The 19,618-nt window shown below is 37.4% G+C and overlaps 2 protein-coding genes across 4 annotated transcripts in view; both read right to left on the bottom strand.

Moving 5' to 3' along the window:
- Positions 1-10,095, bottom strand: part of ATZW10 (centromere/kinetochore protein, putative (ZW10)) — a 36,511-nt gene extending 26,416 nt beyond the window's left edge. Inside the window, exons 1-6 of one of the 3 annotated variants that reach the window (XM_089140142.1) lie at positions 9,788-10,095; positions 9,506-9,638; positions 8,816-9,389; positions 8,605-8,742; positions 8,223-8,396; positions 3,150-3,311 (exon numbers count right to left, since the gene is read on the bottom strand). In XM_089140142.1, coding sequence (XP_088996268.1) covers positions 3,150-3,311; positions 8,223-8,396; positions 8,605-8,742; positions 8,816-9,367 — 1,026 coding nt within the window. In that variant the 5' untranslated portion in view covers positions 9,368-9,389; positions 9,506-9,638; positions 9,788-10,095. The remainder of the gene's footprint in view (positions 1-3,149; positions 3,312-8,222; positions 8,397-8,604; positions 8,743-8,815; positions 9,390-9,505; positions 9,639-9,787) is intronic. The other 2 variants (XM_089140140.1, XM_089140141.1) reach the window with 2 other exon arrangements.
- Positions 10,096-16,895: 6,800 nt separating this feature from the next.
- LOC148999603 (uncharacterized) lies at positions 16,896-18,420 on the bottom strand. The gene is made up of 3 exons (XM_089140299.1): positions 18,411-18,420; positions 18,068-18,313; positions 16,896-17,791 (listed from the first exon to the last, which is right to left on the bottom strand). Exons 1-3 carry the CDS (start codon positions 18,418-18,420, stop codon positions 16,896-16,898), a joined length of 1,152 nt encoding a protein of 383 aa, XP_088996425.1.
- Between the last annotated feature and the right edge of the window lie 1,198 nt (positions 18,421-19,618).

Raw genomic sequence — 19,618 nt, 5'->3', positions numbered from 1 at the left:
GATAGGGTTGAATTGGTAAGGTTTCTTGGGTTTCTTGGAAGGATCTTAGAGTCTTTTTTTATCTTTCTCTCTTCTCTCCTCTCCTCTTCTTCCTTTTCTTTCTTTCTTTTCTTCTTCATTCTTTCTTTCTTTTACCTGACTCACCTCCTTTGACTAAGCCAACAAAGGTGGACTAAGCACCACTAACCCAAATGAATCGATGGCCGCCCCTCTCCCACTTTCTGTCCCATGCCTTAGTTTCATAACCTAAAGCACTAATCTTCTTATAAACAGCAGAAGCAATCTCCTAACCTAAGAGCAGAAAGAAAGAAATGAAGAGAAGAATGAAGAAGTAAAGCAAGAAAGAAAAGAAAGAAGAAAAGAGAAGAGAGAAAGATAATAATTAAAGAAAACAAAAAAAAGCAATTTCAACTTGTTTTCTTTAAAAGAGGTGGGGTTTTAAATAGCCTTACAACTGGAGGAAAAAGACTTGGACTTAAACTTGGAAACCTAACTTGACTATTCCAGGAAATCCTTTATAGACAAGGATCCCCTTTACAGCTCAATAAAAATGACAACCACAAAAAAGAAAAAGAGAAGGGAAAAAAAAAAAAGAACAATTTGCAAAATAACAAGTAAATTAATCCAAAATGAACCTTAATTTAAACTTGATTCCAATGGGGGCTCCAACACTGACCAAGACTTCTCAATACTAACTCACTTTGAAAGATAAAATTATACATGGACTCAAAAAAAATATAAGAAAGGTTTACAAGACTAAATTAATAACCAAAAGAAGTGGGGAAATGACAAAACTACCCCTGGTAGGGTTCAGTGTGCCAATGGGCTTGGTTCTAGGGCCCAAATTGTTGTTTCGGCCAGAGGGGTGGCTTGCTTACATCACCCTTCCCTTTTCTTCTCCCTCTAATTTCTTTGTTTATTTATTATTGTCTTTCCTGTTTCCCATTCCCTGCTGCTTGCAAATTCTTGTTTCTCTCTTCCATTTTCCTTCCTTTACTGTACCATAGTCCCTTGCTGCCTTTTTCTTTTTTTCTTTTTTCCCCCTCTTTCCTTAATCCTTCTCCCAGCAGAGGACCGCTCCCATGTCTCTCAGTTTTTCTGCTACATGCTTTTTTAGTGTTCACCAACATTCAATTGCAGCCCCTCCTGGCCATCAACAGGTACTTTAATATTTTTCCCCCGTTTTGATTAATAAAACCCTGCCACTGTTACTAAGGTAAGTTACACCTGCTACCGTTTAGTATATTTAATTTATCTATGTTGAACCTGCTGGTTTACCTCTCTTACTGCGTTAGATTTATTTGCATTAAACCCTAGGTCCTTTTCACATTGCTATTTGCTGAATTTTAATGTTAGTTACAGATTTTTTTACTAGAACAGCATATACTTTTTAGGAATTTTTGATACTCATAAAGTTTATCAGGTGTTACATTGCCATGATCCCCATCCCTTTGTTTCCCTATTGAGTCTTCTCTAGTCTTGCTTGTTAATTTAGGGCTGATATTGCCATTCGCTTTGTCATTTTGTCTAACTTGCATATTTATCAATTATTAGTTGTTGCAATCCCTCTTATACTTGTTATTTTTCATTAGAGATACCTTACCTAATAAACTTGTAACCAGCCCTTGTAGTTCCCCTAATCTCTAGGGTTCCCCCTGCATCATAAACTAGATGCAAGTTTGGTTTTAATCTAATAGTTGGGTTGCCTAGGATTAAATTAATTCAGATTTGCCATTTACTGAATTTTCCATCTCTGGTTTGACTTTCTCTAATAAATTTCAACCTACCATCGACTCTCCTATCTTATGAAGAGTATTTACCTCATAGTTGATAATTGACTTGTTGATCTTTGGTTAACCTTGCGGGAATTAACTGTGTTCATGAAAGCCTGCTTTCGGATGCAGTCTAATTAACTATAAGATCCAGATCTGGTCATACATTTGACACAAAATGGAACATTACAAACACAGAACTGCAGGAATTAAGAACAATTTTTGGATTGTATGGAGTTCCAAGGTGCAAAACTTCGCCGAAATCAGGGTTTCGCTACCCAGTGAAACTACCGAAACCCCAAAATTTTGCCGAAATTTTGGAATTTTTTATTCAAATTTCAATCTTTTTTTATAGCAAGGGTAAAGACTGCAAAATTTCGGCAAAATTTCTTCCCTTGTGGAGTTCTAACATCATCTAAACATTTGCCCCTCATCCAGCAGAAAATTTAAACAGTCCAAAACATGAGAATATCCTTTTTCTGCTGCGAATAGAAATTTTCTCATACCTGTGTTTCACATAAACAAAATATTAAAAGCCTCTTTTGCAGATACGTGTTTTCTATTTTCCAAAACCAAAAAACATGGGGAGAAAAACAAAATGTAAGCAAATCCTGCGAAAGCATTCTTTACATTGAAAACACACCCTATGATGCCAAAATAACTAATTATATTAACTGTCATAACCAAATATTGACATGTAAACTTCTCCACATTTTGGATTTTAGAAGGTACAAATTATATCCTAAGAATAAAATAGTTGCACGAACTCATGCAGAAGACACTAATCCAACTCCATGTCCTAGTTATGCCAAACATGCACAACTTGAGTGAGACTTTGCCCTTAGATTTCTCCCACAGAAATATCTCATGTAACTATCCATTATCGAACTTTTATCTGGACATGGTTTTTCAAAATTTATGGAGGGGAGGAGGCAAGCAGTATTACAAGGACAAACCACAAAAAATATCCCCGCAAACCAAACCAACAGGTGGGGTAGGTCACCATCCCAAAGTTCCAGTAACAACATTCCAGAGAATATACTACAAGATGAGGTGCAGCACCTCTTATCACATAAATCCTCATAGATAATACAAAATAGCTACAGATCTAAACACCATGCAAACAGTGGCACGTCACATGGATTGCATAAATCCTTGTTGGCATTAATAATTTGATGGCCCCACATGCCCACAGCACCGTGCTCATCCCTAAAAATTCATGGAGCAATTGATATTCCAAGAACTCAATGTTTTCTCAAGCTATACGAGCAGAACATTTTTTGTTTAAAATTCAAGGATGAGGAACTTGTTGTAGACTCAGATAAGAATTATAATCACGTCATTTTCTTAATTCAGTCCACATAACTGAAAACTTACCTGGGAAAGAAAGCCAGAAATAACAAGCTCTGAGATCCTTGGCCATGTCAATCTTCCAAAACATGCCATCCACTGACCATTCTCAAAGCACACGAATTTGTAAATGAACTTTATTACCTGAGTAATATGTGAATATATAGTTGCACAATCCCTGCATTCAACCTTAACCAGATAATAGTTAGATGAGACATAAAAAGCGAATAAGACTCAAGGAAAACCATTTGTCCTAATTTATACAGAACCAATAGTTTGAAATCTTGAATCGATTTGGAAGCTAAAACAAAAAAATTTGTTGAAAGAAAATGAAATAAATCCTTTAAAACGTTATAGAAAAAACTCATCCTGGATACAACTAGAGTATTGAATGATATCATTTACCAAGAAAATAGAATTTCCTGGGCAACCCCTAAATCTAAGGAAATCCCGATTCTAACCTTAGCCCTAGACCTGGTTTACATCACTGCTCCAAAACAGAACTCTAGAAAGTGATAGGGCGAAGGATGTAGTCTTCTAGTCTGGCAGCATTCATTTCAAAGAACCAAGGGGGTATGATGAAGACATCAAGTCCAAGGTTAGAGTGAACAGTGATGCCCCTGTAGTTCTTTTGGTCCAGCATGCTTCCGCTGCATACTACTGACGTGGTTCCTCCAAGGTACCCTTTGAGACCAGGGGTGGGGCTAGTGTAGCGTGATGGAGACTGGTGCTACTCTAAAATTTGTGGGCAGCAACCCTTTAACTATAATATCAAGGCCATGGTGATCTTCAAGTAGAGAAATTACTTTTTTTAGGCATGTCCTTCAGCATGTGTTGTTGCTATGACCATATCCCTGTACTTCTTGGAGGCATTCTCTGCAACTGCTATGACCTTGTCGTCAAGAGCTAGGGTCTTCTCCTGGTTTTCCATGATTTTGACCTTGTCATCTTTTGGGAGCTCCTCTGTCATTACTCTACAAGGCATCTCATCAAGAACCTGGTGGCTGTCCACATGTCCTTCATCAAAGAGGTCTTCTTGGACTACTTCTAGATGTGGGCAAGGTACTTCTTCTGGAGGAATTTGTTGAGGAATCTGGAGCCTGTAGCTCCCCTTCTTGGAAGGCACTCTCTGGCAAAGTGACCCTTCTCATAATAGCTAGGATTAATGTTGTTGGAATGGCATGTCCCATGATAGTCTATCCTAATGGATCCATCCTATGGACAGTACCTTGATGGAGTGTGATAAGACCCTGATTATCGCCTCTGAAACCTCCGGCAACCCTGGTAAATCTCCCTAAATATTCTGGCAACAGGATCACCTCTCACAACTGCAACCTCACACACTCACTCAAGGGATTGGTGAAACAGGGATAGAATGACAATCAATTAACAAACACAAACAATTGAATTCATTAACCAACTGAGATCTCTCTTACAGACACCCAACAATGCCTGCTGGTACCTAACGAGTGAACTCACCCCAGTTCACTACCGCAAGCAAGCTTGTCCTAAACACCTAAGTCATTTCACCCTCTCCTCTCTAATTACAGTTTCACGCTATATAACCCTCTGAAAGACCCCAACGAACATTCTTCCCATGTGACCCTCCCCCATGGATTATTACAATACCCAAAATTACACCTGTTCCAGAACCTACTATTGATGTCTTAACAATAATCCCCCCCCCTAAAGTCTCACCTTGCCTTGAAGGTGAATTTGATCCACCCCCTGCAACTCTGAGTTCTCCATTGTCCGCGTCCTCTGTACTTGCTGCTGGTTCATCGTCCTCATCAGGAGCATCAATCCCTTGAGCTACTTGTAGGGGCATTGACGGGACTTCGAATAGGGCACGTTGCAGCGGAAACACAAACCTTTGTCCATCTTCGATTTGATTTCGTCCTATGACAACCAACAAGAACACTGGCTGGTTGTTGTGGGGGTTGCTGCTGCCTAAGGAGTCGTTAGGGAAGATGACGACTGGAACTCTTGGTGAAGGAGTAAATTGTGGCTGGACCCCTCTGGTAAACCCAATTGGGTTAACCCCATACCCCACTCACATTTCCAGTCGCTGGGCTGCGCTTGGGCCCATTTGCAGTTACAGAATGGATATCAACGACCCGATAGCCTAGTGGCTGGACTGTCAAAATGAGCTGCACCATGGTGGGCCAATGAAGACCTTTCAGAGCCCAATTTCTAGCTTCGATTGGCTGGGCCAACTCCATCGTCTGGGTCAGGCTCTCAGGTTTGAACACCCAAACCTCGGCCCGTATCTCATCAACCAAACCTGATAGAAACTTAGAAAGCACCGCGAAGCCAGGCTTCATCCCAACAACCGGCCGCTGCAGTGGTCTCAAAGTGATGCATAATTGGCAAAATATACAAGGAAGAGAAAAGCCCAATGGTCAAGCCCATCAAAGCCTAAAGATATGATCCAAAACAACCCATGGCTTGCATGGGCTAGGACTATTTTAGTGGGTTAAAATGAGCCCATGGTTTCATGGGCTTGGATTACTTTAGTGGGAGAAGACCAGCCCACATATTTTGAACTAAGTCCAAGTCTAGCTTTGAAAAGTCAATAAAAGGAGCTAGTAGTGGGGTGTAGTAGGTGGATGTTTCCATTATTGTTTTGACTAGTGGTGTTGTGTAGTTAAGTTATTAATAGGTAGGTGGTGTTAGCTAATGGTTGGATGTTACCATTGGTGTTTATGTCTCTTTAGAATGCTATATAAAGAGACTTATGTAAGAAGTGAAGACACAACTTATGAATTGAAATCAAATTGATTGCTAGCATTCCTCCTCTTTGGAAAACCCTTGTGTTTGATCAAGGTAGGTTGGTGTTTGATCCAATCGATCCACCTTGCGGTGTGAAGCCCGGGTGTTACATGTTACATTGTCATTGTCACTTTCTTCATTATAGTTTTGCCCCTATTTGAAAATCTATTCAGTCCGTTTCGTTATATGCTATTATCCTTAATTCCTTATAATACCATTTTGGTTTCAGCCCTCTTTCCCATCTAAACTTTGCTTCACCTTAAGTCCATCAAATTTGCAATTGATTCCCTGTGAAAAGGTCCTATTTGGGTACTGTTTTGATCAATCAAATTCAGTATCTACATTACAAAGGGCTCACGAAACTCGTTGATGATACCTTGCTACTTGAGGATTATGAGAGCTTCTTGAGGATTTTTCGACTGAGGCAAACCAAATCGCTTCACCAGCGCTTTCTTCAAAGCCTCCCACAACGACACAAGTGCCTACAATTCCTAGAATCATAGCCACCCAAGCGCAAGTCCATCGAAGTACAATGTCATTGCTCGGAGAATCTTGTCACCAAGGTGAAAATACCTCTCTACGTTGCGATCCAACCCCAAGGGTCTTCACTAATAAATATCGGCATCTCCAGTTGCCCGGGGGAGAAGTCCCTGTGTTGGCCAGCCCCTTCAAGAATAATCAAATCTTCACCACTTCCTCACACTACATTCGCACTTGCCAGAGGTGGAGTTTTTTATGCTCTTTCCTGCGTCACTTCCGGTGTTGGCGAATCAATCTCAAGAGCCTTCCCACACATCAGGTAGGTCCTCAGGTCAGATCTGAATTCATTGTTACTTTGCTGCTCCTTCTCCAATTGTTGACTTATGAGCTCGAACTTGGAGTCCATCGCAGCAAACTGGATCTGGATCTCTTTCACCGGCGTCTCCAATTCTTCCATGCTTGCTTCCATCCTCCCTCTAGTCATGCCCTAGGATTTGAACTGCTTTGATACCACATTGACAAGACCCTAATTATTGCTTCTAAAACCTCCGGAAACCCTGGTAAATTTCCCTAAAAATTCCAGCAACGGGCTCACATCTCACCACTGCAACCTCACACACTCACTCACAGGATTGGTGAAACAGGGATAGAATGGCAATCAATTAACAAACACAAAACAATTGAGTTCATTAACCAACTGAGATCTCTCTTACTGACACCCAACGATGCCTACTACTACCTAACCGGTGAACTCACCCCAGTTCACTACCACAAGCAAGCTTGCCCTAAACACCTAATTCATTTCACCCTCCCCTCTCTAATTATAGTTTCACGCTATATAACATCTCAAGGACCCCGATGAACACTCTTCCCATGTGACCCTTCCACATGGATTATTACAATACCCAAAATTACCCCTATTCCATAACCTACTAGTGATGTCTAAACAGAGTGCCACACCCAAACTATGTTCATCATCAATCTAGTGTTCCCAACAAAAGAGAATAACTTCAAGAAGCCATCTCTGCACGTCACCTTCACCAAAAAAATGGATATCCGGGTCTCCATCTCTCCTGCGGATTGAAACGCACTTTGGTACCAAGTTGATAGGAAACACAAATCCAACCAAAAAACTAATTTATTGGAATGAAAAACAAGAACAATAAACAAGGATAAACCTAGTTATAATGGTGCCAATCACCCCCACAGCACATGCTGTCCTCAGCCATAGGCTGCCCAAAACCACTCAGATAAACATTCCATCCTCTTTCCTCACACCTTCCCCCTATTTATAACCCCTAACCAACACTAACCCTCTCTCTCTCCTTCACACAGCATAATCCCAGGGCCCTAACAAATCTCAAAGCCCCTTCATATTTGTTGGGGTTTGCTGCTTAATGCTAGTTGATCATAATATTGAGAGTCTTTGTGCATGAAGTCATGTGTTCTTGATGATTTGACGTTTTGTTGGAATTGAGACTTTCTAAACAAAATCCAAAAATGATAGGGTCAAAGAAGCATGGTAGGGGGCTAAGCATTTATTAGACACTGTACGCTGATACAAGTTTGAGTAGGTAACTTGAGTTTTTGCCTACAATCAGTTTTTTTTTTTTTTTTTTATTTCAAAAAATGATTTAATATTTACAAATGATCAGAAAAAATAGGATAGATATTCTGTCCTGGTTCGACAAAGGAATATTAACAAAAGTATAGTTACATCCAGATTCCTAAACATTTTCCCGTTTATGACACATAATAGACATTCAGGCTGTCCATATAGAACAGTGTAAAGGAACTTGGAGAACAACTAAGGGGTATGGTTTTAATATATAAATGTCATTCAATTACCTTAGAAGCAGTGTCAAGAATCAATTGGAGAATTGCTTCAGCCATTCCCCCGTGGTTATGACTTGATTCCTCTAATGAAACACCTAGATGCCCATTACTCACTATTGGGGTAATGACGTACTTCACCATAGAGTCTGCTATCTTTGCAAGCCCGTAATCAAGAATGCCAACTTTCTGCAGATGGTAAATAATAGAAATCACAAAGAATCAAGTATATCAACCCCAAACTCAGGAACACATGTTAGTGTTCTCCAATTTATAAAATAAAAATTCACAAAGTTTTGTTTACACATATTTCTCAATTTACATGCTTGTCCATCAGTATTAGCTTATGGAATACATAACAAGTTATACCATGAAACTGGATTCAGGTTATACTCACTTCCATTGCTGCCAAAACACTTTTTAACTCAACCACATCAGCCCCCTTCAAAGCCAACTCAAACTTAACTCTCACAATACCTCTCTCTGGCTCAAAGCACATAGCATTTTCCAACAACCTCACAAGTAGCGTTTGAACCTAGAAACACAATCTGAATCAATTAAAAAATACAGTTTATTACTAAAAAATATAAAAATAACGAAGACCTTACTTCATCGAAGCAATCCATCCACTCCTTCCTCAGCAAACTAAAAACCAATGGTTCTTTCCCCTTGACCTCCTCATCATGAATCAATAATGCTTTCTTCAAATCCTTCAGGGTCTCTGACGCATTTATTAGCCGACCAGTCCCCAAATCTTCATTCACTGACCTCAAACTCCGAACCAAATTCACAATTGTTTGAACTAGAACCAATAATTCCTTCCGCTCCTTCAGTTCTTTCTGCGTACTATTGATTTCTGCCACTGTCTTCTGAATCTCAATATCGACTGGGTTATCAGAAATAAGCCCAAGAATATTGCAGACATCTCCAGAGATGTTTTCAGTTCGCGAAACAGCTTCAGAGCAGCGTAAGAATATCTCAGAGAAATCATTATGGTGAGAAAGGATGTAATCTCGAACCTTATCCTTTATATGAAGTGATCGGGTTTGAAGCCGATCGATTAGGAGGCGGAGATCCGGAGCTGATAGTGGAGAAGATTCTTCAAATTCCTGGCTTGAAAGAAGTTCTCGAACATTAATCGACCCAAACAAAACATCCATTAGAACATAAATTTTTTTCTTCCTGTCAGAAACCAAAAGATTGTTACTTTCCCAGGAAAAATAGTGAAGAAGGAATGATTGTTTCGCTTATAAGAATGAGAGAGACAACAGAAGGCAGAAGGAAAGGAATGAGATCACCTTTGATGCAGTATCAGACCAGTTCGATTGCTTCCAATCCAATCCGAAAGAATCGGTGGGGTTTGTCCAACAAAGAGATTTTTATCACCTCCTGCTCTGAGTGACAGCCTCCGTTTCGTCTAGTGACCGTTAACTACCACCATAAGATAATTAAATTCAGAAATAAAAAAACACTTACGAACAACATCCTTACCCAGTTATAAAAAAACCATTTCATCCTCTCTTACGAACTACGAATGCAATTCCGACCTCTATTCTACAAAGTCCAATGCAAGAACCTACCTATTTATATAATGGAAAACCTGCACAAACGAGGAGAGGACAGGATGAGTTGCTTATGTTTCAACCTCAGATTCGACTATGTTGGATGCGGGAAAAAATGGATAGTTTTGATAGCGTCTCTTCAACCAGTTCAGATTGAGAGGAAAAGAGCAGCCGATTCTTTTCTCTGTGTGTTTTTCAGTGAATAAAAGAAACTGTTAATTTCACATTTCCTTCATCAAATTTGGGTGATTTGAAGGAGCTGCTTCTGCGAATGACACAGTCACACAAGGTAAACAAACCTTGTGTTTTCCATTTTTCGGTTTCAAAGGGAAAGATGATTTTTTTCGGTATCGGCGACCTAGCGCCCGACTACGCAATGTTCAGACTTTTTATCGAGTGCGACCTATGCAAGCATTAGCCCTGTGCACTACCAACACAAGCACTGACCCCATCAGCGGAGCCCCACCGGAGGCCTAGTATAGTCTATAGAAGCCAATAACACTCATGCCCAGGCCAAAGAGCACACAACTGTCCAATGCAAGAAACAGGAAGAGCGAGGGGATTTGAACTTGGGACATGAGGTTTACCAAACCACTTGGGAGTGAGCTTGGGAAAGATGATCTTAATGGCATGAATCGCTGACCTGAAATTAATAATACACACGCTTAACCCCCTACTTATTCTTTTTTTTTTTGGGGTAAAACCCCCTACTTACTCAAGTCTGAATGGTTCCATATCCGCCCTCACAACCTCTATTTGACTATCCACTAGTAGACTAACCCGTCTAAAATTTAAGCTTCCTGGATGACAAATAATCAGCCTAGGGTATTAGTTTGTAACGTTATCAATGCTTTTGAGATGAAGCGTAGAAATAAATACCTTTCTTGTTGTAGATCCTCTTTTTACTCTCCTTGAATCTTCCGTAGCCTTTCACCTTTTGGAATCTTTCGTGTGAGTGTTTGTGGAAACAATCTCAAACCCAAATGTATCGTGTGACGGCTATGGGGACCCAAGTGGTTATTTATAATATAAAACCATAACCTTTAACCACTCCCACAATAGTGAAGGTCAGTAATACCCCTAAATGAATATGAGCCCAGATAAAGGGACCAGTGTTAGTTAAGCCCACAAAACCCAACAATCTCCCACTTGAGCTACACTAACACAAGTACATTTACCTAAGTATTTGGCCATAATGCCTATAATCCTTCATCACTCAAAAAACCAGATTCAACCAACAAACAATTAATGTGAATGACAACAGGAGATGCTCCTCAATATACGGAACACAACTATTTGTCATTACAGTCATTAACAACTTGCTGATATGAATCATTGGGGTGTATACAAGAAGTAAAGAATGTAAAACCTTATGTGATCACAAAGCATTCCCTCTTGTGGATCATTTCCTGATCAATGATCAGCCTACCTTGAATTACCTTATAGGTAAAATAATCAGATATTATAATTTGGCAAACCGCCATTGATTGATCTAACTTTAATACCTACAAATCCTCCCATTGGCATAACCACTTGTGGCAAAATCGTCCATTGGCAAAACCCTACCTCTGACTAAATTGCTAACCAAGATTTAGGCTAAATACCGCCATAAATCGAAACATTTGCTAAATACCGCCATAAATCAGAATATTGGCTAAATACCGCCATAAATCAAAACATTAGCTAAATACCGCCATAAATCAAAACCTTATCAGGTTTTAGGCTAAATACCACTATAAATCTGAATCTTGGCTAAATACCACCATAAATCTGAATCTTGGCTAAATACCACCATAAATCAGAACCTTGGCTAAATACCGATATTGTCATTAAAACATTGGCTAAATACCGCTATTGTCATTAAAACCTTGGCTAAATATTGTCATTGTTATTAGAACATCAAATGTAGCAAATATAAATCTACATTATTTACTATTAATCATTACACAAGATGAAAATGAAAGAATCATCTTATTAATGAATAAATTCATAATGAAGTCAAATAATTTTGAATAAAAACAAACAATAACTCACACTAAATGAAAGTATCAAAAGATTTTAAGACATCCATACTGGAGATATGATTCTTATAAATTCCCACTGAAAGTGCCTTAAAAAATGGAAGACATATTAATGGTACTGTTAATGACATATATGAATTATCAAAACATCAATCTTAGCCATGCATTTAATAATGGTGACAAAAAATATACATTGCCAAAGAAGAAAAATTACCATTATGCTAGTAAGAGTTGCCAACTGTTACTACATTTCAACCTTTGAGTTGAGAATGCACTAATCCTCTTACAATCTACAATTGCTGCAAGATATATGACTTTGAAAGTGCCAACACCTTTGGATTAATGGTACTTCTAAGTCATCATATTCTTTTAAAAACATGTGCATAAACATACTTTAGTGATGACACCTTTGGGTGAACACCATCAATTTTCTGCATAATTATATATACATTGGATCACAAAATACTATAATAAAATTATATTTTACCACTTTGGTGAGTTCCATATAATTCTATCATAAAATTATGTAATCCTATTTGCAGATAATTAATAATGGGATTCTTTCAATGAGAAAACAATTATGCATATCCAATGTAAATTGTTTCCATATTCTAGAAACTTTTATAAAGCAAAAAATTTAATAGGAAAGTGGAGTGATGCCACTTTGGTAGATTACACTCCTCTTATTATCTCCATCAAATATTTGTAGTAAAAAAACAAAAATATGCACTATATTTTAACACGTATACAACCTCAGTTATCAATTATTGATAAAACTATAATTTTTTACCATTACCACAAATATAAAACTAAAACAAATATTTAATTTAAATTAAGAAGCAATTGATCGGAATAATCAAACTGATTCAAGTTCTAATGTAATGGCACTTAAAGAAAACGTGCATGCTTACCCAATTCTATTTTAATTTGTGGTGATATTTCATGTGTTGAAATTTGGTTATTTTAGCCAATCCAACCATTAAGTAGCCATGACACCTCTTTACCCCCTTTGCCCTTTGATAAGCCGCATGCAAAATCCATGGCCCATCTAATACATGATCCAAGCATGTATCAAATAGTCTTCCTTGTACTTCTAGCCACTTATCTGGTCATGTTGATGTTGGATAGACAGGCAACATGGCTCAGGCATACACTAAGTCTCATAACAAAAAACACTAATATTCTTTTACCATGTATTAGTTATGTGCATCAGTATTTCAACCAATAGATTTGTAAATCATGCCATGCTAAAACTGATTATACAATGAAGCAACTAGTTCATCAAATGGGATGCCTGGAATTGAAAAACAAACTATACTATATCAATTCAAGATGAAAATCAACCACTCAGTTGCAATCTTTCCGAACTTATGTACAAAGAGCATGGCTAACAGCATGGCTAACACTGGATGAAATAAGTCAATGAGAAAACACACAAAAAAACAACACATATCAGACATTGAAATGGATTACATGTGCTCAGACTACATAAATAAATCAAAATTGTCAAATATCATCTAAAAGAAGAGGAGATACATTTGCACGGAATCCAAATCAATTTGAGCAAACATAGTTCAAACAAGTGCACTTTGAGTCCGTCTAAGCCTATTTTCCCAAGAAAATCGTGAGAACATACCCACCATTCTCTTTCCCTCACCGGCAGTGTTCTATGTAATCCAATAACTATTTGAGAAGTGCACCTGGTCAAATGGATTTTTATGTGTGGACCATCATTTTCTCCAACTCAAGACTTCGGTTGAAGGTTGCATTTCATTGGAGATATATAATGGAGGTATGGTTGAGGATGACCTCTTGTTACAAAGATTACAAGGCCACTATCACTCAATGAGGACCACACAGAAGAGAAAGTATCAAACAAGATGTTTGTCCACAAACGTCTTTTATTGGATAATATCCAATTATGTTTCATGGAGATAAGCCTGCTGCTTCGAAAGATTCGCAAATACAAAAAGCGATAAGACCAAAAAGCTATCACCATTCCAAATTACTGTCTAACCACGCAACTTTTTCTAGAATTAATGCATGAATTTAATGCCTTCCATAAGCCATACTATCATACTTTCGAGTTCTTTTGATGTTATTCTGTCAATAAAATCTTTGTAATTTGAAAGGATTTGCCTTCTAACTGTTTGGTTCTTCACTATTGGAGATGTACTTAGGTAACATGAAAATTAGCAGACAACAGATATCAATCATGAATTCGAGAAAGTCTCAATTACAATGATACAGCTTATAAATAAAAGAATGGTTGGAGGAGGAGTCTCGGGAATGTTGAATCCGAGAGATTTGTGTAGTGTACATTAACTGGAACTTAAATGCCAGAGATTTCAAACCTCACATTCCATGCTTCATTATTTATGTTAGCTTCAGATGATTTCCTCTGTGCTTCCCCCTATTGCTCAAAAGTTTTTGCAACTTGACTATCAGTGTCACTAATCTCTTGCTTCTCAGAAACATCAATGAGTAATCTATTATAAAAAAGTCCTAAAATATGCAAAAACAACATAAAACCCAAGGTAGTTCCCCTTTAAGTGTGTAAAATGCATGCTTTATGCCATAAGATTTCACACATAAATGTGTTCATCATTCCACATCATTGAACAAATAGATGGGAAAACAGGCTGGTTACAAATTTTAAACAAGAAAACCTAAATCCAATAACAACTACTGAACTCGTGTATAACACTAACTGAAATACCGCAGTCCTAATTCTATCAATAAAGGAAAATATGTCAAGTAACATCTATTGATCAATCCTATAGTTGTGAGGCTAAAATGCCAAAAGGGTCACAAATGAAAAAAGAAAGAAAGAAGATTATTGACGGCACAGCCAAAATAGGAAATCCTTAGAGAAAGTTTTCCTTGCCCAAGAAAATGAATATCATCCTCCATGGCTTCTGCATGAAGTTCAGTTGATATATCATGCATTTTGTAATCATATAGACATATAATTCTCAATGTAAGCCCTATTGCTTTTGTACCTTCTACAATACCTCATACTTCTTCTAACTCTGGTTTATACCTTCCCTCCCATCCAGAAACTGGATCCACAACCAACTTTGCATCAATTTCTCTGCTTGGATATAAATATCAGCACTGTTGTAGGTCCAGCACAAGGCCGATGGGAACATTTGAGAAGCATCAACAAGGGTGAGAATTTTGCTTTGCAGGGGAATGGTCACTGGACTACTCTACTGAAATTTCAAATTGTGGGAAGAGGGAAGGGGAGAGAGAGATCTGAAAGATTTTCTTTTCAACACCTTCGAATTGGTGCTCTCAGTTAATATTATAGGTTTTGCAGATGGCAAATCCTCAACAAAGCATGAAGTTTGGCTCCACTGGTAATTGATTCCTCCCCAGACATTACAAAGAACCCATCAGAATTCATCAAGCTTGCAATTCAAGTATAGATGTGGAAGTGTACATGAGTTCGTCATTTTTTAATGATGGTGTCTAACAATTTCAACCTGAAACGCCAAAAGGTTTTGCACTTCAAATGCACACATTAGGGTCTCAACGTGTACCTATGCTCACCTGCTTTGCTTTATGTTTCTTCCCACTGTGATTTCTTTTGGCCTAAACTGTTTGTGTTTCATTCCAATTGTAAACACAATCATATTATTAATAGAAGGCATGACCAGTGGAAAACTTGATGAATGATCGACTCAAGTGAAAAAGTTCTACTGTTTTGTTTCTTTTATTATTGTGGTTGTTATACTCATCGGTAGTGTCACAATTTTGTGAACTTTTTTTGTGCTCTTGGGTTAACCACTAAGTCAAGAGTCAATTATTGAGTTCTCATGTCAAGAGTCTATGAAACTCATTATTTTTTATAGTAATGGAATAAACATTCATGTTGATCCAATGATCCTGTTTGTTTGTTTTCTGTTAGTTACTGTTTCACTTGTTATTTGAAGTAAACCACCAATAATATTTGGACATTAAGGGAGGTGCCTAGAGTTTCACCCTCACTTAAGTGGACCACCTGTAAAACAAACTTTCTTTTTTAAATTTAAAATTTGGGGTTTGTAATTTCAGATACCTCACTATTTCGATCTAGCCTATATTTAAAAAGGGATGGGTATGAAGAGATGGTAAGTTTGAATGGTGGGCTATTCAGGATTACTATATTTTCAAAGATGTGTTCCCTAGCTAGTGGGAGTTTATGTTGCTTAGAATGAAGGATTCTTTGATCATATTTTTAAGGGGTGTTTTGTTTTCAAAGGGTGTGATCCATGGTGAAGGGGTACGTTGTTTTGTATGAGGGGCATTTTGGGACATCAAAAGATTATCCATGGTGAAGGGGTACTTACCTATAATTTCCTAACAACGGGGTGTGTTTCTGATATATTCCTACTCTATAAGATGCCTTGATTGATAAATTGAATAATTCAAGAGGTGGCATTAATATTAGAGACAACTAAGGGGAGACACTGAAATTTTTTCTAATTTAAACCCTGACTATTCTAAGATGAGATTGTCTGAAATGGCTTTTCTAAGAGGTACATGTGAAAAAAGAAAAGAAAAACCAATTTTTAAGAATTACAGTATAATTGTGAATTCGGAATCCACACCTATACAATTGTAGTGGATCAGGTCAATCTTTCGGCTGTAATAACTTTTCTAAAATTAAACAATTAATGTAATATGATTATTGCAGTTATGAATCATGTTTGGGAAGTGCGAAATGCAATCATTTTTTTCGGCAATCTTCATATTAGTTACTATTTTTTTTCAAGATATTTTTTATAATTTTATTTTTATTTTTCATTCAAGGGAAAATCCCAAAATATCATATCACAATTTATTTAGAAGTTAGAAAATAAAGCATAGAAACAAATTTTAAGAGGGAAAATAACTTGAAAAGAAGAAGAAGATTAGATAGAAATCCCAAAATATCACTACAATTATTAGTAAAATTAGAAAACCAAATATGCAAATGAATTTTAAGAGGAAAAAATTACTTGAAATAAAACTCTAAAGAAAATTAATATAATCGCTCCTTTTTCTTTCTTTTTTTTTGAAACCAAAGAGAATATATAAATATATATAAAAGGAATAATACAATGATATTACAAAGCAAATTATAGTCTCATAAAAACTCTCCCACCAGCCTCCTCAGCTACAATGGCTTTGAGGCGTTTAGGGAACCCTCCCGGATCAAAAATCACCTCCTTATTATCATTTATCAGACTTGCCAAGAAGTCAACACCTCTATTCGTCTCTCTAACTTGATGAACCACCTTACATTGTTGCAGCTTCCCTATGGAATCCCAGATCTCTTCAAGTAAAAAAAGGACGTTCCAATGAGTATTCACCACTTTCTTGACCATGTCTACGCAATACTTCGAATCTGAATAAAGCACCACCTTACTATATCCTTGAGAGACAACCTCCCTAAGGCCGCTAACCATCCCCATGATCTCACAAGAAGTGATATCCTGCACCTCAACACCCCTTGCTATAGCAAAAACACCATCACCAGCATGGTTGCGACATAGAGCACCATAACCACCCCTATTATTTTTAACCGATCCATCGGTATTAAGGACTAGCCAGCCATTGTCCGGAGGATTCCAATGATGAAACGTTGGCAATTGAAGAGCATAAGAAACAGAAAGACCCCACTTCCCAAAAAAGTCACGATGAGAAGAGGTATCTTCCACCAAAAGCGCATCATCGGAGAACCTATATTGTACCATACGAGTGATTCTGCAGAACAACTGAGAGATAGTGGTTTGCCCCCTCCCAAACACTCTATTATTGCTTTCTTGCCAAATGGAGTAGACTAAGATATTAAAACTAAAGCAACGAACAACACTCATTAAAGAGTTCCCAGCAAAGTGCTCCGATACCCATTGCACCGTCTCACCCCATGGCATAGGAGCATGCGTAGAAAACCCATTAAGATGAAGGATGCATTTCCAAAGATCAGCTGAAAAAGAGCAACTAAATAAGAGATGATCAATGTCTTCCTCACCTGAATTGCATAAGGGGCAAGTAACATCCATCAAAACTCCCCAAGAGGCCAAACGGTTCTTTGTGGGAAGCCAATTGAGAATAGCAAGCCAAGTTATAAATGAGAAACGAGGATGGTGCTTTTTACCCCAAACCACCTTTGACCAATTGATCTTCAAAGAGGGCTCTCTAACATGAAGAAGAGCTGATTTCAGAGTAAATTTACTAGAAGGATGATGCCTCCATATAGTAGTGTCACAAGGTAGACTTCGATGAATACGAGTCTTCTCAATCTAACCCCATCTACCAAGAATGAGGCTATCCTCAGTCCTTGCAAGCCAACCCCCATAGTCACTACGAAGCAATGACACTGTGGCTTTAGAATCCCGTCCAAGAGCAGTAATTAGGTCCTTGTCATTGACTTTGAGGGGACCACCTGGTAACCAAGGATCATGCCAAAGCAAAGTGTTTCTCCCATCATGAATCAAATTGGTAATACATCTACTAGCATAGTCACGAAGACTCAAGATAGCTTTGAAAGAACCTGAGCATTTAGAAGGGACAGGGAGAGACCAAATGGAGTTCTTGCGCAGCCATCTATGATGAACAAACTTTGACCAAGCTGAAGATTTATCACTCACCAGTCTCCATAATTGCCGCATCAAGCAAGCCCTATTCCAATCCTCCATACTCCATAAACCAAGCCCTATTTCTTTTTTTGGCAACCATTTCCCCGAATTGTTTTTACAAATTTAAGAAAAAGAAAAAGAAAATTCTAAATTAATTTGTATAAAAAAAGAATACCACAATTGTTAACAAAATTAGAAACAAAATATCGAAAACAATTATAAGAGGGGAAAATCACTTTCAAGGTGATTTGATAGAAAATCTCAAAATATCTTCTACAAAATATAATGGGTACCCAAAATTTGTGTGGAAAGAATAAAAATTATTAGAAAACTAATACACAAAATATGATATTTGATATAAAAAAAAATTATAGAATAGTCATGGAAAATATTTACCATGAAAGAGGAGGATATTGTTCGTGGTTGTAATAAGAACTACAAGCAAAATGCACAAGAGAGATAACATGGTTTGACAAAACCCTGTTTAAGATGTCAAAGAGAAAAAAAAAAGTTTCACTATTTCAAAAAACCTAACACCATTCTAACACCCACAAAATGGTAAAGTTTCACTATTTATCTAATACCATTCTCACACCCACAAAGTGTTAAAGAAGAGGATATTGTTCGTGGTTATAATAAGAACTACAAGCAAAATACACAAGAGAGATAACGTTGTTTGACAAAACCCTGTTTAACATTTTAGAGAGAAAAAAAAAAGTTTCACTATTTCAAAAAACCTAACACCATTCTAACACCCACAAAATGGTAAAGTTTCACTATTTACCTAATACCATTCTCACACCCACAAAGTGTTACCATTTGCTTATTTTCTTTTTTAGTTATCCCACATAGACTATTTATAAGAAAACCTAATACCCTAATCCCAATATAATTACAAATTTTAACCCAGTACTAGTAATTGATCAAAATCATGTTTCAATTACAAATACAACTAAAACTATAATTACATGGACCCACATAATACAAAACACTCAAACAAGTAATTGACTAAAACTCTGTTTCAATTACAAATACAATTAAAACTATAATTACATGAACCCATATAATATAAGACATCCAAAGCCAATATATATAAATAAATAAGGTGGAATAGTGGAAATCGAATAAAACGCAAAGTGTAAAACGAAGACGAAATAAAGGAAGGAATAGAAAGGAACGAGCACAAGAGTGGAAATCGAATCAGCCGTAAGTCTCTATCT

This window comes from Hakea prostrata, chromosome 11 (genome assembly GCF_041222555.1).
Source record: "Hakea prostrata isolate BN-2017 chromosome 11, UWA_Hpros_2, whole genome shotgun sequence".
NCBI classification, from domain to species: Eukaryota; Viridiplantae; Streptophyta; class Magnoliopsida; order Proteales; family Proteaceae; genus Hakea; species Hakea prostrata.
Note: the sequence above shows the minus strand (reverse complement) of the source record. Positions and strands in the feature narration are given on the sequence as shown.